Source organism: Nyctereutes procyonoides, unplaced genomic scaffold (assembly GCF_905146905.1).
Source record: "Nyctereutes procyonoides isolate TBG_1078 unplaced genomic scaffold, NYPRO_anot_genome, whole genome shotgun sequence".
Taxonomy (NCBI): Eukaryota; Metazoa; Chordata; class Mammalia; order Carnivora; family Canidae; genus Nyctereutes; species Nyctereutes procyonoides.
The window spans coordinates 28,908,565-28,933,538 of NW_026575046.1; the positions used below are offsets into that span (position 1 = coordinate 28,908,565).

A 24,974-nucleotide genomic window follows, 5' to 3' on the forward strand; every position below is an offset into this window, starting at 1 on the left:
CCCTGAGACCTCCGGTCCCAGCTGGGTGAGGGAGACTTCACATGGCAGAGAAAAGCAGGTGCTTCAGATGGCACTTACATGCGGGGATGGCAGGAACTCTGTTCCCCGAGAGGTCTCGCTGTCCTGTATTTGAGAGCTTCCCACTTCCTGCCTATTTCCCATAAGGCTTCGGCGATAATCAAACACTGTGAGGTGGTTTCCCTTTCATAGTTTAGGTACCTGTTAACTCCACTGTTAGTGTTTACTAAGGAAGCTCTGCCCTGGCCCGGAAGCCCATGGCACCCTCTCATGGGATGCAGAAGAAGGGAATGGAAATGTGGGATTTGTCTGGATACAAATCCATTTTCTGTTCCCAGTTAACACACTTCTACACAAGGCAGGTCCACCTGTGACTGGAAGGAGCCAGTGCCTCAGGCATGGGGGACATGGGTGACAGGGGGCCTGCTAAGTAGGCCTTCTTGGCCTCCTTCCTCCTCTGGCCCTCACTGACCACATGACCAAGGAGGGCCTGCTGGGGCCAAAGAGAATCTGTTTCCCACCAGCTTTATCTGGGAGTCCATGGGTCTGGGTTTCTCATCATCTGACCCACTGGAAAAGAAAAGGCAGGAATTTCCATAAGGGAATAAATGGATATGGAAGGAAACCACCCCCTCCCCACCCCCAGTAAAGGCAGGGATGAGTGTGAGCGAGACTTTGCAGGGATCACAATAATATGAAGCTTAGATACCAAAACTGCCCTGGGAAATGGGGGTTCTGTCCCTATTACCACCCCCTCCCCCCATCCCACCGAGTTTTAGTGAGTACCTACTCTGTGTCAGACACTGTTCCAGGCACTGGGATTCAATAGGGGGCCAAGCCCAGTCCTTCGCCCTTGTGTAGCGTCCATTCTAGAGGAGAGACAGACGCCCCCCCTTGGTTTGTGCTGTGGATAATATTCCCTGTGGCCCAGTGGGTTGGGTGTCAGGAAAGTCCTCTCTCACTGAGACTGAATGTTGGCAACGTGGCCAGCGACCTGGGGAAGTGTCCCAGGTGGAAAGCCCAAGCTAAGAGGGCTTTGTTCCAGGGAGAAGGCGGCCACTATGGCTGTGGCGTGGGGCATGTGGGAAGGTCCAGGAGATGGTTGGGGGGTGGAGGCCGCAGCTCAGGCCATACTGAGCCTCATAACCTGGTGAGGACTTTGGGTTTTTGTCCATGGCAGTGAGGGGTCAGGGAAGGCTTTTAAATAGGGAAGTGAGTGACTAGCCCTAGTCTTAGCTCTGCTCCCTGCTCCCTGGTTGATGTGGGAGAGCCCCTGCTCTCTCGGATGGGGCCTTGGATCCCTCCTCTGCTGGTCTACACCAGCAGCCTGGGACCTAGACTTCCTGAACCCATAAAGAATCTCAAAGGTATTAGCAGGGCTTTGAGAATGTTTCCCCCTCCCCATTATTTCAAGGTCTAGTAGATCAACTTGCACAGAGCAAGGAAAAGAGCCCCCTCCCCTGCCCCAGTAGTGTTATTGACAGCTGTAGTCGACCTGAGTAGGGGCAGGAGGGGGTAGCAGCCAAGAGTTTGGTACCTGAATCTGGATTCATATTTCTGCTTAGCAAAGTCATGTTACCTCCCCAAGCCTTACTTTGTCATCTACAGAATGGGGAAGTACGGCCTTCGCAGGGCTCTCACCTACCACTCAGGTGCTTTTAGTGATGGATACCACCTACCTGGGAAGCTGCTTTTAGTCTAAGGGTACAAATTAACCTCCGAAAACCCTTCAGTTGCCTGTGAAATAGTGTGTGTGTGTATAATAAGTATGTACGAGTGTGTGGGTATGGGGAAATCTAGAATTCATGTGCAGAGTATAATGTCACCATATTTCTAATCTGTAAGAAAGAAATAGGAATTTGGCTTCTTATGTGCATGTGTTTTGCCAAGCTCATAATGTTGAATTCACTTAGGTTCAATAGGAGTATGCTGGGTTGCCGCTGTATGATTTTTAGTTAATAAAAATGGAAAAAACTAATTAATTAACTCCCTCCTAATCTCTCCCACTTCAAAGCCCGGGGCCCTGGTGGGCTGTGGGAGAGATGATGCTGGGGGTTCCCCAGGGAGCCCAGCGTGGGAACCACAGGGCCAGATGGGCTGGGAGGCCCCTCCCGGCTCCCACGCTGTGCAGCAGCGCAGCAGGGGCAGTTGCGGCGTGAGCGTTGCTGAGTCATCTCTCCCTCCGCGGCCATGTGTGTTGGCTGACAAGCTGAGGCTGGTGTGCTGGTGGCTGAGACCTGGCCTGGGTTCTTGAGGGAGCAGAGTTCGGCTTCTTCCTGCGAGGCTGGGGCGGGGGGTGGGAGGAGGATCCTCAGCTACCCACTACCCCTCCACCCACCCAGCATCCCGGCCCAGCTCCTTAGCGCCGCTGCCCTTCCTGGTGGGAGTGCTGCCCAGAGGCTCCCTGGCATGAGGGCAGAGTTGCAGTCAGCGCTGGGCAACACCGGTCTGGAGATGTGAGCTGGCACCTTGCTGGCCCGTGGAGTGTGACATTTCCTCAAATGCCACAGAGGGGCTGCCTGACCTTCACCCCCCTGCCAGGACCCCCCTTTCTGCCTCCTTCTGGGTTATTTATAACGGTGCTAACAGGCAAAAGGGCTTCTCAGCTAAGCCCTGGCCCAGCTCTCTGAGACTCTCCTGGCAGCTGGGGCAAGAGACACATAAATAGAACCAAAGAACACCGACACTGTAGGACCCCAGAGGATACCTCTAGACAGAGTGTGCTGGCTACTTTTTCTTTTTTTTAGGGTCTCTGGCACTTTTTAGTATTTATTTTTATTTTGTTGTAGTAAAGTATACATAACATAAAACTGAGCATTTTTTAAAGGGTCCAATTCAGTGGTGTTTGGCCCATTTACAATGTCAAACAAATATCACTGTCACCTATTTCCAGAAATTTCCTGTCATCCCAAAGCCATCCCACATATGAAGACGGCTGGCACATGCTTAGGACCACCTCCTTCCATCACCCCAAGGAAATTCAGATTTTGAGGAAACCGCACAAACTGATGATGAGAGAGAGGCCCAGCCAGTTCAAGATTGCCACAACTTGATTAGAATGTCGGCAGTCGCCTCTTTCCGCAGCGTGGAGTGGGCAGATTTCCCAGGGCCCGCTGAAACCCTCTGTCTTTCTTCCCATTCAGGAAAGGGATCGAGACAGGAGGGGAGGTCCTGGTTGCAGGGAGAACCTCGATCTGCTCTAATCGCTTTCTTTCCTTTGTTTTTTTTAAAGTTTTAAAAATTATTTGAGAGAGACAGAGAAAAAGAGGGCATGAGTAGGGAGAGGGGCAGAGGAAGAGGGAGCGTCCCAAGCAGACTCCATGCCCTACTTGGGGCTCAAACTCACACCCCTGAGATCATGACCTGAGCTGAAATCAAGAGTCCAATGCTTAACTGACTGTATCACCCAGGTGCCCCTAATCTCTTTCTCTTCTTTAAGCAAGATGTACTCATTTAGCAAACTTCACTCCTTTTAAATAGGGCAAATGTTTTGCAGCTCACCATGGTGCTGAATGCTGCTTCCCACTCGGTTGGACCATTCACTACCTTTGATAAAAGTTTCATAACAGTTCCTTGCACGCAGACAGCACTTCAGTTTTCCCAAAACACGTTTCCATCTAAAACACCACACTGGACAGGCCTGGGATAATCCCACAGCCACCAGAGGGTTACGGATCCCTTTGGAGAGATGTGGAAATGGAGACCAGAGTGACGTCATCTTGGACATGATTGGGCTCCCTCCAGTCTTCTGTACATACAGTAACTCACCATCTCGTCCAGACTGGCATTAGGGTGAGGCCAAGGAGACACATGGCTCAGGCACAAAACTAGAGGAGATGCCAAAAAGTCAGTAATCAAGAGAAATCATATTTTAATGCAATGTTTAAAAATAATTAGTTGGCACCTACATAGCCATGCAGAACAAAAACCAAATCTTTAAATAAAGGCAGGAGCAGTAAGAGTGCCATACAGAGGAGTCACAGAGGTGCCTGAAGCAAAATGAAAAATCAGTACTCCTGGCCTGTCTTTATATAGAATTTTGATATTTTGCTCAATGTGGGGGTTTTGCACTAATGTTTTTTTCGGAGTGTTGCATTAGGAACAATCTGTCTTGATTAATGAAGTTTTTGGGTGCCCAAAGGGGAGGTGCCTCCCTCACTTCATCCCAACCCTGGCTCTGATTCCCCCTTCCAATTTCAGTGTCCTAGTGTCACAGAGGACCCACCTCCCAGGTCCCCAGGCCTCAGGTCACCATATGCCAAAGCCTCTCAACCACTGCTGAGAGTGGCATTGGCTCTCTGCAGTCTATTTTTGTGCTTGCCCTTCAGCGACTGATAAAATGTTGCTCTGGGTACAGCTGATGTGTTGAAATGGTGAGTGTTCATGTCAGGTGGTTTGTGTGATCGGATATCTTCATTCTTGACCTCGCAGAGGGGCCTGGAACCAGGAAAGCAAAGGAGCTCTTGGTGGTTTTGCCTCCACAGAGATGGATTAAACTTGAAATCGTGATCTGGTCACGGAGGCTACCAGGCACGTCAGCCTCATTTTGGGGCTATATGGGGAAAATCTCCATGCTGTCTTTTTACTTTTATGCACAATTTATGAGGCATGTCCACATTTATCTGATTTTGCTTATTGAGCACCTACTGGTGCTGAGTATCTGCTTAGTACTAGGGGAGCATAGGTCCTGCTGGTACAGAGCTACTAGTTAGGGGAGGTGACAGCGCCGAGGTGGGTACATGGAAACTGGGGAATGAGCTCTAGAGGGGGCTGGTGGCGGCTGTCTATTCACAACAGGGTGAATAGACTCAGTGCCTCTGAACTGTACACTTAAAATGGCTAAAATGGTAAATTTTATGTTATGTGTATTTTATCATGATTTTTTTTTTAATTCTGGAAAAAGAAAAGGAGAGGAAGGGATGTCAGGGATCAGAAAGTGGTAATGGAGGGCATGGCAGCAGGGCGACCTTACAATAAGAGGGGAGATGGGCAGCTGCTGCGGGGTGCAGTGGTCAGGAAGGTCCATCCGGGAGAAGCCCTGCATCTGCCACAGGGATGCTAAGAAGCGACCAGCCCCTTGGAGATGCAAGAGGGAGGAGGAGGAGGAGGAGGCCCTCCGCGTGGAGGGAGCATCAGCACAGAGGCCCCAGGCTGGAAACTCAAGCTGTACAACAGTTCCCCGGGGGAGGCTGGTCTCAGGAGATGCCAAGAGGCTAGGTGATGCCCTGCAACTAGTAAGTGACGAGTCAGGGCCAGCTCTGCCCCTGCAAATCTTAACAACAGATACCTGTACACGCTTTGCAATTTACCAAGCACTTTTCCTGCCACTCTTTGAATTCAAGAGCCCTTGAACTCAAGTGTATAAAATGGACTGCAATTGCAGGCAGGCACAATGCGTGGATCACACTGTCCCCAAAACACCTTCGCTCGCTGCCTCGCTCACTCAAGTGGCAGGACATCCTCCAGCCTTTTCCTGTTTTAAAATAAAAAATGCAATACACACCACCTTCCTGGGCCAGGGGCAGCCTGTGCCTTCTGAAAGGCCGCTCTGACAGGTGCCAGTGGGGACACCTTGGGGCCAGGGCTTAGCTGCCAAGGGAGGGGCACCTGGGCCCCGCACAGCCACCTGCCAGGGCATCCGAGAGCTGCTCCACCCCAGGTAACCCTGCCTGGGCACAGCTCCAAAAGACTTTGCAGATCTATGTTGGATAAGGGGCTGCTTGAAGGCAACATGGAGGAAGAAAGGAGATGGCTGTGTAAGATAACACCCACCTCAGGAGACTTTCTGCCTCAGTTTCCTTATCTTCAAAATAAGAGATGAGTCTCTAGAAGTCTCTCTACAGTCTTCCAGCACCACCCGCCCCATACTGTGCTGTGTTTGTAGTCTATCGTAAGGATTTATTTCCTGTGCTGTGCAGGCCACAGACCATGTACAATAGGCATCTTATCTGATGGGAGTGGGGAACAGTAGCTGGGGGTGGCAGGGCATGGTAGGGGCTGGAGAGGGCAATTCTTAAGAAAAGTCAGTGAAAGCGCAAAATCATGAAACATAATAATGAAGCCATGTGACATGTACATTATTTCCAGTCTTTTGCTCTAGAGCTGTCTGTGGTGCCAGCACCGAAATCCCAGCTCATCTCCTGCATAGGCCACACCCACAGCTGCACCAGGGCTCCCGTTTCCAGATTGGGGATTCATTCCACTGGATCAAGAATTTATAGTAACAAGCGGGTTTGGGAAGAAGCACAGCTGACCCCCAGTATAAACAAGCAATCCAGCCAGTGGGAGTGGCCTTAGGGAGTCCTCCCTGCAGCTCAGGAGCACTGTGGGCATCAGCGAACACTGTTGTCACAGGAGGAGATGGACAGTGTTGGTGAACGTGGGCAGCTGGTTAGGGGAGCTCCATCCTATTGCCCTGCCTACTGTGCAGAGCTGCCTTCACAAGGTCGCTGGTAACTGGTCATCCTTCCTGGTTAGCGGAGTCTGGCCAGCTTGGAGTAGCCCAGTTTGGAGTACTGGAAACCGTTTTGCTCTTTGAGCTGGGGGACTCACTCACCAGACCTGATGACCTTCTGTTGGGTTGCCTTGACATTAAAGCCCTGAATGGGCAGTAGTGTGGCTGGGACCTTGGGTGCTGCCGAAAAGGGCTGAGCATCACTGAGTTGTGCTCGACAGGCCTGGGGCCTGATGCTTCCACGTGGAAAGGGCCTCATGTCGAGGAGCTGAGGTGCTTAGCTTTGAGTGTTTTGGTGGGAGAGCCTTTCAATGGCCTGGTTTATCTAAGCTCTGGGTGTTTGTTCTTTTAGGCTGGGCTCAGAACCCCTCAATTATATACTTATCTTTTTTGGAATTTAACTTTGTGTCTGTGGTTCCTAAGTCCTGTTTCAGGGGATGCTATAAGTATTTCTGTATGGACTAAGCTCAGTTACTCTTCTCACTGTACTCCTAGAAGCCTCTTTAGGAGTTTTGTACTCATTTGGAAGACAGTGGGAAGATTAGATTTTTCTTTCTTTTTTTTTTTTTTTTGATATTTTTGATATAAGAGAGATGAGTTAGTCACAACTTTCTCATTGATAGGTGACAAACTCCAACTGGCATGTAATCTGGAAAGAGAACTTATTCACTCATGTAACTGTGAAGTAAAAAGAACAGACTGACTTTAGGCACAGCTGGACCCAAGTGTTTAAATGATTTTATCAGGTCTCTCTCTCCTCTGCTTCTTGGCTCTGCATCCTGCGGGCCGACTTCATTCTGAGGCAGGCTCTCTTCCCAGGTAGTGGCAAAGATGGCTGCCAGCCTCTCCAGAATTAAATTCAACCAGCTGAGCCCCTTTGTCTACGTGCCTCAGCAAAGTCTTGGTGTTCATTCTGAGCCATCCCTGAACCAGGTGAAGTACTTGTTGTGGTCGCTGGATGAGGCATTTTTAATTAGCCAGACTGTGTTTACCTGGACCGTCTGGTTGGCACACAGAAGCAGCTTCCCCAAGAAAAATCAGCAGGCTGCCACCGTTAGAAGGAGGAATGGGTGGGAGGCCAGCCAAATCACAGAGGTGGGAGGAGAAGAAAACATCTGTAAAATGAAATGCCTTGCAGGGACTTTATGAACATTTACCTTATTTCCTTCTTGGAAGGCAAGTACAGGTACAGAGTCATAGGTCTAGACCAGGCTAGTTCTATCTGATCAGTAGTGGCTCCTGAGGCTCCATGTTGAGCAGGCTTGGGGCTCAGCAGGAAGTATAGTTGTGTTCAGTTAGTGGTGTCCACCATGGTTAGGAAGGTGGGAAAGATGACCCCACTGCCAGGTACCTGCCACCCTCGCAGATGGCGTGGCTGGTTTGGGCATTCCTTTTTTTTTTTTTTTATTTTTTTATTTACGATAGTCATACAGAGAGAGAGAGAGAGGCAGAGACACAGGCAGAGGGAGAAGCAGGCTCCATGCACCGGGAGCCTGACGTGGGATTCGATCCCAGGTCTCCAGGATCGCTCCCTGGGCCAAAGGCAGGCGCCAAACCGCTGCACCACCCAGGGATCCCTGGTCTGGGCATTCCTGATTGCAATTTAAAAGGGGAAACGTGCCTCAGACCATCAAATGCAACTTCTTGTCAGTGGAGGAGGCTCTGAGCTGGCAGTAGGGTGCCACCCTAAGTACCGTCCTATGCATAGAGTAACCAAGATGGTGGTTAAGAGGTCTGTCAGGCCTGGGTAGGGGCTCTGCTCCTCACCATCCCAGGCAGGCCTGGAAAGAGCCAGTGTAACCTGGCTGTCAGGGAAAGGTTATGTCTTCAACAGAAACCATGAGTGATGAAAACAGTGGGATTGGGGGCCGGTGGAGGTTGAAGGAACACAGGGTTGGAAGAGCCAGTAAGGTTTAGTACTGAGGGATGGGTCAGAAGACATGTTTAAGCATTGACCCTCTGAGAGCCCGGTTTTTCCATCAGTCAAGTGGAGATGCTGACCATCGACCTCTTCCTGCATCTTGGGAGGGTACCAATGAGACCATAGCTGTGAATGTCTCTTGAAAGTCAACTGTAGGTTCTGTATCATTCCATTCATGGGGTGTCCAATGCATGCTAGGCACACATCCTATGTTGCTTTACCTTTGTGAGAACGCTATGAGGTAGGATTCTTTTTATTTTCTCCATTTCGTCAGTAGCAACCAGGTGGCCAAAGTTATGTCCTGACCTCAAAAGGTTAGCATTAAACAGTAAAGCCAGGGCCCAGACCTTTGTGTAGGCCTCTTTCCATTTCATGACAGTCCTTCTTGCTCCACCTTTGTCTTCCCCTTGGTAAATGCATTCATTCATTCACTTATTTATTAAGTGCCAGGTTCTACCTAGATATTTACTGAAAGCCTATATGGATTTCAGAAACTAGATTAGTACAGAATTGTATCGAATCCTTGAGCAAGAGGGGTCTGTCCCTTTGATGTTCTCTTTTCTAGAGAGGGACAGTGAGAACTGGGAGGATAGGTGACTGTGAAGTGCACACGTGGTAAAGGGCGCATAGTGAGTATGCACAGCCCCAGAATCCAGGCTCTGTCACTGCAACCTCCCTTCTTCACCCTCCTGCTTCCTACCACTCAGTGACTCTGACAGTGTGCTCTAGGCCAAGGACTAAGCTTGACAATTTGCTGATTGCAGTCAGGAAAGTGGAGCCACCAGTTTTTCCTGAAGATGCATTCTTTCTTAAGCAGAGAATCGATTTCCAACAAGATACACAGGCTTCCAATGAAGCCACTTATGTGAATCTGTACAAAACACCATTAATCCACTGCTAGGGCCATTTATCTCCCTGGCTTAGGGCAGCCGCAGCCTTTTCAGATCAGGGATATGATGCTGCAACCAGAGGGACATCCCATGGCATGGGTGTAAGCAGACCATTGGTGGGGACCAGAGATGACTGGCCATCTGCATGAGTCCAATATACAGCACAGTGTTTGTGGCCCCAGACCTGTCCCTGAACTTGCCATGTGACTTGGATCTTTCTCAGCCCTTGTCTGAAAACCCCCTGCCTTCCAGCCTGTAAATGGGAATATAAAGGTCTTGAATGCTCCTGTCCACTTTCAGAAGCAGATGCCAGGCAATGGCATAAGCTTTGCAGGGAGCAAAAAGACTTGGCTTTTAATCTCTGCTTCCCTGTTCTGGGACCCTGGGTACTGTGGGTTGAGTTGTGTCTTCTGAAAGAAGATAGGTTTGAGCCCTAACCACACAGCACCTAACCCCCAGCACCTCAGAAAATGACCTGATTTGGAGATATGGTCTTTACAGAGGTCAGCAGGTTTAAGTGAGGTCATTAGCAAGGACCCTAATCCAGTATGGCTAGTCTCCTTATCAAAAGAGAAAAGACAGGCACGCACAGAGGCAAGACGATGGGAAGGCATATAGGGAGAAGGCCATCCACAAGCCAACAAGTGTGGCCTCAGAAGGAGCCACCCCTGCCAACCGCTTGAGCTCAGGCTTCTAGCTTCCAGACCTGGAAAATAAAACATTCCTGTTGTTTAAGCTCCTGGCCTGTGGTGCTTTGTGACGGCAGCCCTGGCAGGCTGATCTGAGGGCCTGGATCTCCAAGTTCCCTGATGAATAACATGAGGACAGTGATACCTGCCCTGCAGGGTTGCTTTAAGAATCGGATGAGAGGACACTTCTAAGGCATGTAGTGCCGCCCTGGCTTTTGGTAAGCAAAGCATTTGTTGATGACCATGGCTGTGAGTCCGGTGTTGTGCCCTCCAGCTCCGCTAGGGGGCCTGCAGAAGAGCCCGGGATGGAGCAAGGCCTCAAGTCAGACCTTTCAAAGAGAACTGGGTCACCCAAGGCACCCCTTCAAAAAACCTCTCTAAATATGGAGAAGGCCAGAGAAATTACTATTAATGCAGTACTTAATGGTTTTTAGCCAGAGAGTGGCCTCAGCCCTAATCGACAAGGCCGCGAAGCTGAGGTTTCTTTATTTTTATGTCCTAGGTACACTTTGAGTATGTTGTGCTGCTGTGGATAATCCATAAGTGCAGTAGTCATGGCCATTTAGTGGGTGTTTGGTAAAGGAGGCGGCATGGTTTGGATGGGAAGGACACTCACTGGATGACCCCGAGCAAATCCATTAGTCTCCCTGGGCCTCGGTTTCCCTTCCTGTGAAGTGAAGGAGGGAGACCAAGCAGGCCAGGAATTCTGAAGCTTTGTGAGAAGGCCTGGAAGTTACATATACATTTCTTGTACATGCATGCGTTGCTCAGACATGTTTTATGGGCAACATAAAGGCTATCTACAGCTCTTGTCTGGTTCCTGAAGGGGCCTCTGACTCCCAGATTGTCTGCAGTGACTCTCCTGGACAACCTCTCAGGGCTGCCAATTCCTGGCCAGTCTGAGATTCTGAGACTCTGATTTTAAAGTGGTTTCTAAGCCTCAAGAAGCAGGTCCTACAAATGTGGCTTTGCTGAGTTCCTGGGATGAGAGGGATCGGGGACATAGAAAGAGCTCCCAGAGAGCTCATTGCTGGGGGCTTTGCTGACCGGGGGGACCCCAGCTGCCCAGCACTCCTGAGTCTGCTCTGGCCCTCACTGCAGCAGAGTGGGATCTCATAGCCTGCCACCTGTCCCTCTCCTGGATGCTCGACCTGCCTAACCTATCTGCCTGCACCTCTGCGCTGGCCCCACCCCCATCACACTTGGAGTAAAACCCAAATCCCTTGCAATCCCTCCCTGATCCAGCTTCCACCTGCCTCTCTGGAGGCATCTTCCCCCATCTCCCCCTCGCTCCCCGAGCTGCAGCCTCACTGACCTCTGGTCAGTGCTTTATGCTCTAGCCTTGGCCCACGCTTGGGTCTTGGCCTTGCCGGGCCCTCTGCCTAGAACATTCCTCCCCGCATCTTCCACTGCCTGACTCCCTTCAAGTCTCAACTCAGAGTCAGCTCTTCCAGGAAGCGTTTCCTGAGCCCCCACTATCAGAGACTTCCCTTCCCTCTGTTACCCTCGCTCAGCACACCTGGCCTGTTTCCTTCAGAGCACCACCACCACCACCACCACCACCCATAAAGAAGTATTTATGTGTTTTTCCCCTCCTAAGATGGCAACTCGTGAAGGAATAAACTGTCTTACATATCTCGGGGCCCGGCTCATCGTTGCATTTAATAAATGCGGGAGCACACTCACCAGCACGGCTAAAATTAAAATGACTGACACCACTAAGCACTGGGCAGGGTGTGGAACAGTTGGCACTCTCAGCACAGCCGGTGAGCATGTACTATGGCACAACAGTTTTGGAGAATGGTTTTGTAGTTTTTATGCTGACTCTGTGACCCAGCAGTGCCACTCCATTTACCCAAGGGGGCTAAAGGTGCATGTCCACACGAAGATGTGTACACACATATTGCAGACTTTGTTCACAATAGCAGAAAACTGGAAACAGACCATCTAGCTGCATCCCCACAGTCTGATGGGACAAAGAGGGGAAGGAAGCCCCCGGAGGTGGCTGAGAATCCACCCAAGTGTTTCCTGCAGCCAGGGCAACTGAGTGGTGGTGGCCAGTAGTAGTAGTAGGGTGTTGGGAGGGGCCTACAGCGATCCCAGGGATGGCCCTGGAGACAGAGGCTTGCAGAGCACCCTGGTGTCTGGTCTGAGAGCAGGGGACCAGCCACTTGAGAGAACCTGGCGCTGGTGGTGCCCATGGATACAGAGTTCTTGCAAAACACCAATTAAGACATTTGACCCAAATTCGGATAAAAGCCTTTTTCCTGTGTCAAGTTGAGCTAATAATATACATTTGTTCATAATTTATGAGGCTTAGTAAGTGGGAACAATTAAGGAAAAGGCCTGTGCAAAACCTATTTCTTTTAAGCGTTACATAGGCCTTTTCTTGTTCTCGAAGACAGGTCTACGCTCTCTGACTGCCATGAAACACTGTTGTTTTTTTATTATTATTATTTCTTACTTTTATTAGTACTGTTACTACCATTCATGGAGCGTCTCCCAAGCCAGGCTGTAGCATTGCCTTGTTTAATCTTAACTCTGTGAGGCAGGTTTTGTCCCATTCCACAGACGAGGCAGTTGAGCTTCGGAGAGGAGAAGAGCTGTGCCCCAGGTTTCACAGCTGGCACATGGGGATTATGATTCAAGTCTACCAGCCTCCAAGGCCTGTGGTGTATGCCCTTTCTGGGTCAGCCTCCCAGCTCGGGCTGTTTGTCAATCTGCAGGGCAGCCCTTCTACGGGTGGTTGTTCAAAGTGCGAGACCAGGGTCAGAAAGCCGTTGCCTTCTGATGAGTTGGCTTGGAGTTAGGCCTGAGAATCTGCATCGTCTCTAACACGTTCCCAGGTGGTGTTGACCCTGCCGGTCTTGGGACCACACTTTGAGATAGGCTGGGTCAGTCAGGGCTGCCACCATAGTCCTCTGGGCCTCCCCCCAACCCCGTCCACCGCGGGCAGGTGGATTTATAGCCTTGTAGACCTTTTCCTGTATGTTTGCTACGTATTATCACACACAGAGAGTTGCATAGTTGGATTTTTCTCTTTACATGCGTGGGATAATATTCTACATGCTATATTCTACAATTTATTTCCACTTGACATGTCTTGGGGAGCACATACCTCTGCCTCATTCTTTTTAGATGCACCGTGCTATTCCATGCTACAGTGATTATGGTTTTATTTACCTATGTCCACGGACAGGTGGTCTTCCACATTTTAGACTTTACACATAGTCCAATAAAATCCCTGAGAACATAAATGAGTATTTCTCCAGAACATCGTCATCCCTCAATAATGTCGGCCATTATTATTACTGGGTTTTGTTTCATTATTAACATTGAATTCCAGAAATCCCCTTTCTGGTGGGCACAGTAATGTACATGAGTATCTATTTACAGCTTCTAATGAAGTTTTCAACACAACAGTTCTGATAAGAGGAAAGAGGTGCTATGGGAAAAGGGCTTTGAGGGATGTGTAGGAGTGCAAAGGAGGAGGGGATTGAGCAGCAGGCAGGATTTGTATTGCCAGGGCCTGGCTTAGCTCCTGGTAGATTCAACCGTTGCAGGAGGGTGAGGCCTACCTTGCCATTCCTTGGTCATGTGGCAAAATCAGGCCTTGACCGAGAGCTGCCAGAGATCCATCCAGGCCGGCAGCACCATGAGTTAAGAGGGTCTGTGCCTGGGTCCAGCCAAGCCCAGCTCTGACTCACCTTCCTTCTTCCTGTCTCCTCAGAGTGGGGTGTCTGGGGAGGAGCAACTCTGCGCAGACTTTCCTGAGCTTGACCTCTCCCAGCTGGACGCCAGTGACTTTGACTCAGCCACCTGCTTTGGGGAGCTGCAGTGGTGCTCAGAGAACTCTGAGACTGAACCCAGCCAGTACAGCCCCGATGACTCCGAGCTCTTCCAGGTATGTCCTCTGAGCCTCCAGGTAATTCTCTGCTCCTAAGAGCCTGGCTCTGCCCTGTACCACCTTCTTTTGCATTTGCTCATGCAAAAAAGTCTTATCACCCACCAAAGCTCTTGGGACCCTGCCTCTTATCGTGGATCTGCTCTTGACCTTGGGGGTTCTTACCCCTTGCTGGGCCCATTACCACCCCTGGACAGCGAGGATGGGGAAGAGCTGCTCCTGCTATGCCCCCCAGTCAGAAATGAGCCACTCCGTGGGCCTGGGTGGCTTAAAACCCCAAGACCCTCCTACCCTCTATTACCTCACTGAATTCTCATCCCTACCTTGTGAGGCAGGCATGATTATAAACCCATTTCATATATGAGGAGACTGAGGCTTGGAGAAGTTAAAAGTCATGTGCCTGGGGCGATTTACCTAGTCAGTAGCTGAGCTAGATGCAAACCCAGTCTGCCTCCCTCCTGAGCCAGGGCTTTGTAACCACGGCTGCGCCATATTGGAGATGACTCACATGTATTGAACAACTGCTCTGTGGCAGGACTGTCCCTGTTGTGTCTATTAACTTATTTAATTTTCTTAACAACTCTTAGAGCAAGTACAGTTGTCTCCATTTTTCAACTGGAGCCCAGAGATTCTTTAAAAAAAGGCAGTGCCGAGAACTGTGAACGTAAGGCCTCTTACTTTATGCGCTCTGCGTCCAGTCTCAGGGCATGTGATGGGTGACATTTCCTTTAAGAAGCCCTCTAGTATGGAATAATAAGTCTGGGATTTGCTTCAACATACAGCAAGCTCTGCTTGCATTTGCGTATGTGAGTGTGGGTGTGTAGGGGAGGGTGTATGGGAAATAAGATTTGCCGTGTTGAAACTGAGTGATAGGCACAATCGGATTTATTATTATTTCCTTGAAATACGCTCCCCTATAAAGACTGGGGGGAGAACCCTTAGTCTCCATGCCTGTCTGGCAATATAATCCTAATAAACAACAATTTAACCTACTACTGTGCCGTGCTCGTATGCCGTGAGCATCATCTCAGATAGTCTCAACAGATTGTAGCGTTCCTTCTAGAAATGGAAGCTCCCTCTGTGTGTCAGACACTGTGCTGTCTACAATCTAGAGAGAAAAGTGACCCTAGATCAGTTAACACCGAAACTGTGGTCATGGTGACACGTGTGCAAAAGAAACGCACCAGGTGTGAGAAGGGGATCTAAAGACTGGGTGGTCAGGAAAGACCTCTCTGAGGAGGCCCTGCTTCAGTTGGAGGATGGTTGGAGGAGCCCTGTGAAGCTCAGAGAGCAGGGACCGAGCTTTCCAGGCAGAGGAAGCAGTAAGCACAGAGTCCGGGAACAGGAAAGCTTGCTATGTTGGAGAACAGAAGAGCTGGCGGGTAGCAGCTAAAGGGATTGTGCCAGAGGGTAGTCGGAAAGGTAGGCAGGGGCCAGGTCATGCATGCAGGGTCTCGGGGGCCATGGTAAGGAGTCTAGATTTTTCCTGAGACTATCCTAACCTAAAAAGAAAGGACTATTAATAACCATTTTATAGGTGAGGAAAGTGAAATTCAGAGAGGCTAAGTAACTTACGCCAGGTCACACAGCGAGCAAGGGTCAGTGAAGATCTGAGGAAGCCCTACCCCTCACTGCTGTACAGCTTCTCTGCCAACCGTATGCAAAGCAGCAGGGCTGGGCTCTGGTTTGGGCTAGGTCCAGGGACCTCCATTCTTTATTTGAACAATAGAGGTGAGACCTACACTACGCTGCTTTACCCCCCCCTCGGGGGTGTGTGTGGCTCACTTCCAGAAAATACCTTCAGGCAGGGAGGGCTGATGAGCAGGAGAGGTTGAGATGGTGCATGGAGAACCCCACCCGAGCTGTACGGGCTCCCTGCTTCCTCAGAAAGGAAGCAAGCCCCTGCCAAGATCCCACTGTGTGCCTGAAATGGTCTTGGACGTCAAGTGAGCCTGTGCGGCCCCGGGGTTCCCAGCCCCACAGACGGAGAGGACCTTGGCCGACCTCTGCCCACCCAGCCCCGCCCCGGTCGTGGTCTGCACACCCCACCTGCCCTCCTAAACCCAGGCCAGTGCCACCCATTCCCCACAGATGCGCCCCTGTGCGTGTGATGGTGTGGTCAGTGGCTGTCCCCCTGCCACACACACATCCTAAACCCCCTGACCGTGGGGTCACGATGGCACCATGCGCTATTATATTCCCGGGCTCTGCGCAGAGCCCCGCACTCTCCCAGGGCTTCATAAATAGCCACCAAGTGGATAATCCCCTTCAAGCTGTCATGTCGCCTCCTTAGGCAGTCGGTGAGTTCCTTCCTCTCCCAGGCGCCATCTGTGCGGCGAGCCCGTCGCTGTGCCCCTTGGACGGTGAGCCCCGGGGAGCACAAACTCGTCTGGTTAGGCTCTGGGGGCGTCGTACGTGGTGAGGACTCGCTGTCGTGCGTTGAATGAAGAAGCTGATTGTGAGGCTTTCTTTCCTGTCAAGGACCAGACGTCGTGGCCCGTTCCACAGGCCTCAAGCTGGCGTCATGGCTTCTCCCACGGCCACAAGCTCCGCTTGGGTCCGAGCTGTGTTCCCCCAGGCAGATGGCGCCATTGCTATGGAAACAGACCTCGAGGCAGCCAGCGTGACAGGGTTAACAAGTCCTCGAGGGCAGGGAGGGATGGTGGCCTCCATTTTCTGTCTTCCCAGAGTCCTCAGGCCAGGGCCACAACCATCTCTAAGTATTTTTGGAGGAAGCAGCCACCTGGTTGTCCGCTTGCTGTGTGGTCGTGGGCAGGTAGCTCCCTGGGGAGGGAACGTGGTGGATTCAGTCAGTGGTTCTTGGTCTGTTGAGGGGAGGGTCCCCGTCACAGTTTTCTGATGGAATCTGTGGGCCCACTGCCAGAAAAAAAGGGAGGAAAAAACTGATTTCCTGGGATTTCTGGAGCCCAGTTGAGCCCCCTGGCTGGAGGGTGGGGGTGGGGATTTCTGAGTGTTCTTCTGGCCCTCGAAGCAGAAATCCTGTTCTCTGTCATTCCTTCAGGCCCCCCCAGGCCTTCAAAGTGAAGCATTTTTCCTCGGATTTCTTGAAGTCTCCTTTTTCCTCCTTTTTCCTCCGGCTTGAGTGCAGCTCGGGAAGGCTGGGGTGGGGTTGAGTCTATTAATATCTCTTCCTTCCCTGATTAACTCTCCATTAATTTGCACTCCGCTTCCAAGCAGAGCAGGAGAGCCTGGCCAATGGGCCCAGGAAGAGGAGAGGATGGCGCGGCCCCCCGTGATGTATCATTCTAGGTGCTGACGGACGCCGTGGACGCTGTGGGCAGAGGGGCCTTCCTTCCTGGCAGGGTCAGCGCTTCCAACCCTGTCTGTCTGGCTGTTCCCGAGCTGGAGCAGCCCAGGGTGGGCTGAGGAGAGGGAGGAGGCCTTTTGTTACTCATTTTGTTTTGGCTCAGCCTGTTGGGTGCTTCCTGAAGTCTTTGCCTTTTCGTATTCATTTTCACATGGTGCCTGGTACACAGTACATCCTTGACCACCACCCTGACTTGCTGTGTGACCTTGACAAGTTTGTTTCCTGGACTTTCCTTTCTCCGCCTCCACAAACCCCCCCTCCCCACCACCACCACCAGTGACAAATAGATTTCCTCATGAGGAAATGAGGAATGGCAGTTATTGCTTGGAGGGCTCTGTTACAGATGCTGGTATGGGAGGCGCCTTGGTGATGCAGTCAGTTAAGCATCCAACTCTTGATTTCAGCTCAGGTCATGATCTCAAGAGTTGTGAGATCAAGCCCTGCATTGGGCTCTGCGCTGGGCATGGAGATGATTGGGATTCTCTCTCTGCCTCTGCAGCTCCCTCTTAAAAAAAAACAGAAAGAAAGAAATATAGAACAATAGATACTGGTGTGGAAAGAACTATTGGGTAGTGATACAGGGGGGCAGTGGCACACAGGACCCCATGCTTAACATCATTGGTTACTACGTGATCCCTGAGGGATCCAGCTCTGATGTGTGTGATAATTCATAGTATTACCACTGGACCACTGGCTCTTGTCCCTGTGAGAAAGGGGGCTCTTAATTGATCCAGCGCTGGTGACATCATTTCTGAATAACTTCCCTCTAGAATCTCTCCCTTGAGGCGCTAGCTAATCTGTTCCGGTGGCCAGAATGCATTGTTTGGTACATTTTTCCTTGTATTCAACAAATCTACCCAGGTGCCACCTGCCCCAGGCACTGGGCTGGCCTGGGCTTGGGAGCATCCTCCAGTCCGGATCTGGCCTTCCTAAGCAGACAGTGGTGGTGGGGTGGGGGAGTCATGTTTTCCCATTTTACAGAAAAAGCGGCAAGGCTTAGAAGAGGGAACCGATTTGCTGGCAACCACCCTGTGGTGGTGGAGCCCCATGTGGTCAGCCCCCAGAGTGGGGGCTGGGAATGGTCCCTGGTTCCAAGGTCTTAGTTAACTCCCGTCAGGCTAAACAGACCACTCTGGGAATACAGGGGACTCTGGCTTGAGGGTGGTGGTTGTGTGTGTGGGGGGGGTGGGGGTGAGGGGGTGGTAGGGGGAGAGAGGAGCAAGCAGTCAAATGAGCCCATCACATTCTTAAGCCAGAATCCACAGGCCAGGATCTGCCCTTGTATGTCATTCCCACCCCACCCCCCACCTCTTCCACACACATACTCCCCGGGGCCTGGGTCAGGCCCAACCAGAACCTTCTTTTGACCCTTCTTTTATTTTAGCTCCAATCCAAAAACTACAAGCACATTTGTTCTCTTCACTCCATGTCCCCCCTCTTTGAGTTACTCAGCTGCCTCACTGGTTGCAAGGCCCGGAACATATTCAGTGCAGCCAAAAAGGCTGTCACGAGATGCGTATTTCAGATGCACTTCCTGAAGGAAGGATAAACAGCCTGACCTGGGAAAGAGTGCTGGCGGAGGCATCATGTGACAAAAGGCGCCTCCTGCCAGAACAGGCCCGGCAGCCAGGGCTTACTGAACGAGGTGCTTGGCGCCTCACCTGGAAGCTATGAGATTGCTATGCTCCGGGGCCTCTGGGCATGGGGGCCACTGGGCTGGTGTCTGGGGGTGGGCTGGCAATGACCCCCGTCATTATAGGTCTTAGACATCGGAAAGGCTCAACTCTTGGCTGATGTGGGCCACGGTGGAGGCCCTGCCTCTGTCCCGGTTTTGTTATCTGACCTCAGACGCCTGGTTCAACCTCCAGGAGTCTCAGTTTCTCCAACTGCAAAACAGAGATTAGAGTAGAACTCCTCTCCTAGAGGTTGTTATGAGGTTTACCCAAGGCGGTATTCATGAGGCCTGGATGCTCCTCTCCTTGGCCCCCAGTGTTTATCCCAGACTTTGGCTCTAGGTTTTTTTCTCTGCCTGGGTTCTTTGGTTCTCCACCCTCTGCCTGGTGCCCTCATTCCTTTTGGGCCTCAGTTGAAATGCCAGCTGTTCAGAGCAGTCGTCTGTGACCACCCTAACTTGCCTGTAAATCTTCACCACGTTCTTCTCCATGGCAACTTCCTTTTACTTTCTTCCTAGACTTTCATTCTCTGAAATGATCTCGTTTGTTCCCTTTCATAAGTCTGTTCTCTCCTGGAGAGGAAGCTTCATGAGGCCGGGGGCCACACCTGTCTTGGCAATGCGGTAGGACAAGTGCCCAGACGGTGCCAGGTGCAGAGTAGCCATTTAGTACATGCATGTCAGGGGAAGGGAGGGAGGAGGCGGGAGGAGAGCCTGCCGTTGCCTCCACCACCACCATCATAGTAGCAATGGTAGTGGCAGGACTGAGCACTTATCATGCGCCAGGCTCCTTTGGTTTGCTGAGCAGCTTATTGTACGTACGTTAGCTGAGATGAGGTTAGGTCCTCAACATTAAGCTCAAGAAGTAGGTACTGTCGTTGCATGAGACGGATGAAGAGACTAAAACTTGACCAAGGACCATACCTGAGAAGTGTGGGATCTGAGATGCAACTGCAGCCAGAGCCCAAGCTCCTGACCCCTCCTGAGTGGTGAGCATGGCCAAGGAGCCCACTGGGGAACAGTAGTGGTTTTATTATTGCCATCGTTCTCATTGTCATGGTCACCCCCGAAGCTGCCAGCCTGTACACTGCCTGCCTGGCACCCAGTGTCCGTGGGAGTGGGGGGCTGCAATGGCATGCTGTTCCCAGAGGCAGAGGCCAGCTTTGGGGACCAAGGGCTGTGTCCCAGGAGTTAGAACAGGAGGTTGTAGTGTAGAGCTGCTGTCCTTGCTACAGGGGACAGCAGGCGTCTTTCAGGTAGATAGCCCTGTGCCCACCCCGATGAGCAGCAGAGCCAGGATTGGGGCTCCCAGGGCAAGGCTACTTCCAGTTTCACCTGCTGCCTGCTCACAGACTCTGTGATTCCTGGAGTCGATAACATATTTCTCAGGCATCTGCCATCCCAGTGATACCGAGAGATCTGAGGGCGGGGGAAGGATGGGAGAGGATTTGGCAAGAGAGTGATGTGGTGCAGCTGCGTGTGCAGAGCAGATTTCTACCACGAAGACGTGAAGACGGCTGAGCCCAGGGTACTGACTAACTATGTCCCTCTCTGCTCCACCCGCGCTCCTTGTTTCAGATAACTGACAGCGAGAATGAGGCCCTCCTGGCAGCTCTCACCAAGACCCTGGACGACATCCCTGAAGATGACGTGGGTCTGGCTGCCTTCCCGGCCCTGGATGGTGGAGATGCACCATCCTGCACTTCTTCAGCTTCGCCTGCCCCCTCATCCTCACCCCCCAGTCCCAGCCCCTCACTGGAGAGACCCCAGCCCCTGGCACCTGAGGTGGATGACCTCTCACTGGTAAGAACCTATTTCTAGCTGCGGGGATGGTAGTGGCTGGGGCTGTGGTGTCTGCTTGTAGGGGTAGCAGTTGTAGGGGAGCCAGCTTCAGCCCCTGTGGGGGGTATGTCTATGTATCACTGACATATGGTGGGCAGCCTGGACAGGGCATGGAAGTCCCCTCCGGGCCTCCCCTTTCCTTGTGGTACTGCGGGGCTCACCTTGGAGGCTCCACCTGCACTCTGTAGGTCCTTTGGGATTTCATGGATTGACCTTCCTTGTGTGGTAAAACCTCGAAATTACATGTAAACCTCTTTCTAAAGGTTATACAGACACACGGCAGTAAAAATTCAAGCAGAAAATGTGGGTAGTTAGAAGCAAAAAAACCTCTTTGCCCATCCCACAGTTGAGTTCCTTGGCTGGAGGTAACCATGATTACCAATCTGTTGTGTGACTTTCCTCTTCTACTTTTTTTTTTTTTAACACTACAAAAGGGAGTTGACCTCATAAATGGCTCTGCACCTTTTCTCAATGAACTGTGTGCCTTGAAAACTCAGATGAGCACAGGTAGCTCGGCTCCATCCTTTTTGTTAGCTGCATCGTGTTCTTTTGTAAGGATGGACCATAACTTATTTGACTAGTCTCCTGCTTGGTAGAGATTTAGGTTTTTCCACCTCTCCCTGTGACACTGCTGCGGTCAGTGCTTTGGTAGAGGCCTTTGCACATCTAAGTGGATGAGTTGCTAACAGTGGGATTCCTGGGTCTGCAGAGACCCGGTATTTCAGTTTAGACAGATATTTCCAGGTTGCCCTCCACAGAGGTCAGACTGGTCAATACCCTCCTCCCCCTCAGGAGAAGTTAAATGTCTGAGTATCTGTGGGATGGGGAAGAATGGGCACATGGCGTTGTATTTTTCTGGGGAGAAGGTCTCCGCGTTTATCAGATTCTCAAAGGAGTCCAGACCTCAAAAAGTTACCGAAAGCAGTTGCTGACTCAGGCAGAGGGAAGCTGGAAGCTGGAAGCTGAGATGTCATGGGGCGTGTGAAGTCCCACCTCACTCACGTATCTTGGGCTCCCCGCCTTGGCACTGGAGAACCTAGGTGCTTATAAGACTCAGCTGGAAAATCAGGACTTATTGAGCTGGCGAGGGTCTTAGGTCATGGAAGGTTTGAGTGGAAAGGCCCTTGGTAACTCTCAAGTGCAGCTCTGGGGAAACAGGCCCAGAGCGAGGAGGGATTCTCCTGTGGTCACACACCAAGTAGGTATTCTGACTCCTTTTCCAGGATCCTTTTTCTTCTCTCCCATGGCCTGCAAGTTCCCGAGAGTGGTGTGAAACATTTAGTAAGGACCTACCGTGTGCTGGGCGCGAGAATATGTTCAGTCGTACGTGGTGGCTTCTGCTGACAGGACTCAGACTGGGTTTGAATCCCAGCCCCACGAGTTAGTGCTTGTGTGTCCTTGAGGCCCCTAATCTTTCTGACTCTGCTTCCTGGTCCATAAGGTGGGGTTAATAATAGGGTTTATCTCAAAGGCTGTTAGGAGGAGTACAGCAGATAATGCATGGAGAGCGCTTAGAGCAGTGCCTGGCACATAGAAGTTGCTCAATAAATGCTATCTAAGTAATAGTCCTGGTGGCAGTAGTAATGAGGAATTCTCTGTGGGGGTTCTGGAGAGGCAGAGAGCGACCCCTGCTGGCCACAGGGTGTTTCCCTCCCATGCCTCCGACTGCCTTCATTCCTCCCACACCTGTTGAGCATTTCAGGAAGTGTGCTGGGCACGCAGGTAACAGACTCACCAGCTAGACTTCCAGCACACCAGCAGAGTTCAGAAAGGCCCTGACGAGTGATCCAGATGCCCTGTTCTTAACCTGGAGTCATGGATCCCAGAGAGCCCGTTGGTGGGCTGGCCTCTACATATCCGTGCATCCTTCTGAGCTCAGCAGCTTCTATCATATCTTTCGAGGGACTCCTGAATCAAAAAAGGTTCAGAACCAATCATTTAATGTGCTTGCCACCAATATGCCGATGGAAAAGCCAAGGCCTGAAGAGGGAAAGGACTCATTCAAGGGCTCATAGTGAGTGGGGCTGAGCTGGGCCAGAACCAGATCCCTTCCTGCCAGCCCAAGAATCTCGTTCTGTCCATGTCAGAGAATCACGGACCTGCGTGTGTTGGTTTGGGGTCTAGGTGGGGTGGTGGGAATCCTTTAGCTCCTAGGGGAGTGAGGATTGGCCTTCTCTCTGGCTCACCCCAGCACTCCTTGCTGGGGTGACCTGGAGGGCATATCACTTGAGGAAATACTTGGTGCTGTAGCAAAAATCCATCCTGCTTCCTGGCTTCTTCTCAGTCTTGCTGTCACAGGATCCTTGGTGGGACTTGCAGGTGTGCTCAGTTCCCAGCTCTCTTCTGGGATACACTATGCACCTGTCCTCTGGGTGCAGAAGTGTAAGAGACTCAGTAATTTTTATAGAAAAATTAGAAAAGCCAGACAAGCTTTAGTATAGTATGCTTCCACTGTGTACAAACAACCAGGTGTGTTGGGGGTGATATGTACATACATTCCTGTGTGATTGAATCCCACCTCAGAATGGGGTCGCCAGAAGGTGGTTAATAGTAGTTGTCTCTGGGAAGGAGGAAGGGAGCTCGGGCAGGAGGGGGACTTGTCCACCCCTTAGTGTCTATAGTGTATATTTTTTTCACTACTTACAAGCATTTCTTTTTAAAAAATTAACTTTATGCAAAGCAGTATGAATAAGCAAAAAGAACAAAAGGAAAGTCAGTTGGAATCCCATACCAGAGAATCCTTGTGGTACCTGACTTTCCAGATTGTGTGTATGCATGCGCATGTGTATCGTAAGCATATGCAGAGTGTCCCAGTAAGGTGTACGTGGCATATTTTAACAGTAGAATGGGAAGACATGACACCAGATCTGTTTGGAATTTCTCAAAGTCACAGATACTCCTCTCGGGTTAGTAACTCTGAAAAGGATTTATATTTTATTGGGATACTTGTGTGTGTGTTACATTGTTACACGATCTGCTTTCTGTGCTTAATGTAATGGGAAACATTCTAGGTCATTAAATGCCCTCCCTGTGTTCTTCCCATGGTCCTGTGATGACCCAGAGTCAGGGCGTGCTCAGTCCCTAGAAGCTAGCTCTGGGCTTAGGCTTCTCCCCGCCACACACTTCTCCATGTCCCCCAGCGGAGCACAGCCCAGCTCCCCTCCTCTCTGCTTCTCCCACAGCTGCAGAAACTCCTTCTCGCCACATCCTACCCAGCCTCAAGCTCCGACACCCAGAAGGAAGGCACCGCCTGGCGCCAGGCAGGCCTCAGGTCCAGGAATCAGCGGCCTTGTGTCAAGGTATTTGTGTGCACATCCCAAAATCCACCTGGGCTCTCAGGTGGCCTCTAAGGGGGTGCAACCTCCCACTCTTATTAGAGGGTGTCAAGTTCAATCAGCATCTGGTTTCCCTCCATTACCCCTGTAGCTGGTGTGCTTGGTGTTTCTTGAGACCCAGGCTAGTTTGGGGTTCTAGGGAGAGCACTGGGCTTTCTCTTCCACCTTAGTATTGCAGGCACCGTGTTAGAGGATGGGTTAAAACAGGGATGAGAAAGATGTGGCCTGCTCTCAGTGGGCTTATTCTAGTGGGTGACACACTGAAACATAAGCTCCTCACTGGTTGTGGGGACCTCAATAAGGAGTTTGGATTTCTTCTGGGGAAAGAAGCCATTGGAGCAACCAAAGCTCTGTCGTGAACACCAGGGAATGAAGCAAATTCCTTTTCCTCCTTGGGCTCCATCTTCTAAGACTCAGAGGTTTCGCAGGTGATTTCCCAGCATTCCCGTTACTCAAAGCCCACATTCAGTCCTTTTCTTTGGTCCCTGGACACTTCTGCAGGGGACTGTTGCTCGCAATCCCATGCCCTCAGGGCAGAATCAGGATTTTTTTTTTTACACAGTTTTATGGAGGTGTCACTTAAATGTCATAAAGGCACTTATTAAAGTATAATTCGGGGATGCCTGGGTGGTTCAGTGTCTTGTCTTTGGCTCAGAGTGTGATCCCGGAGTCCTGGGATCGGGTTCTGCATCGGGCTCCCTGCATGGAGCCTACTTCTCTCTCTGCCTGTGTCTCTGCCTCTCTCTTTCTCTCTGTCTCTGTCTCTCTGACTCTCATGAATAAGTAAATAAAATCTTTAAAAAATAAAAGTAGAATTCGATGATTGTAGTAAATTTACAGAGTTGTGAAGCCATGACTATAATTGAGTTTAGAACGTTCCCATCATCCCAGAAAGCTCCCCAGCACTCCCACATAGACTTC

At 50.9% G+C, this 24,974-nt stretch overlaps 1 protein-coding gene across 3 annotated transcripts in view; it reads left to right on the top strand.

Annotated features, from left to right (window-relative positions):
• Positions 1-24,974, top strand: part of PPARGC1B (PPARG coactivator 1 beta) — a 112,072-nt gene that overhangs the window by 65,344 nt on the left and 21,754 nt on the right. For all 3 annotated transcript variants that reach the window (XR_008664371.1, XM_055325236.1, XM_055325237.1), the window contains exons 2-4: positions 13,703-13,876; positions 20,455-20,679; positions 23,901-24,017. Coding sequence is in view for 2 of the 3 variants with exons in the window: in XM_055325236.1 (XP_055181211.1) it covers positions 13,703-13,876; positions 20,455-20,679; positions 23,901-24,017 (516 nt within the window). In the remaining variant the exon portion in view is untranslated. The remainder of the gene's footprint in view (positions 1-13,702; positions 13,877-20,454; positions 20,680-23,900; positions 24,018-24,974) is intronic.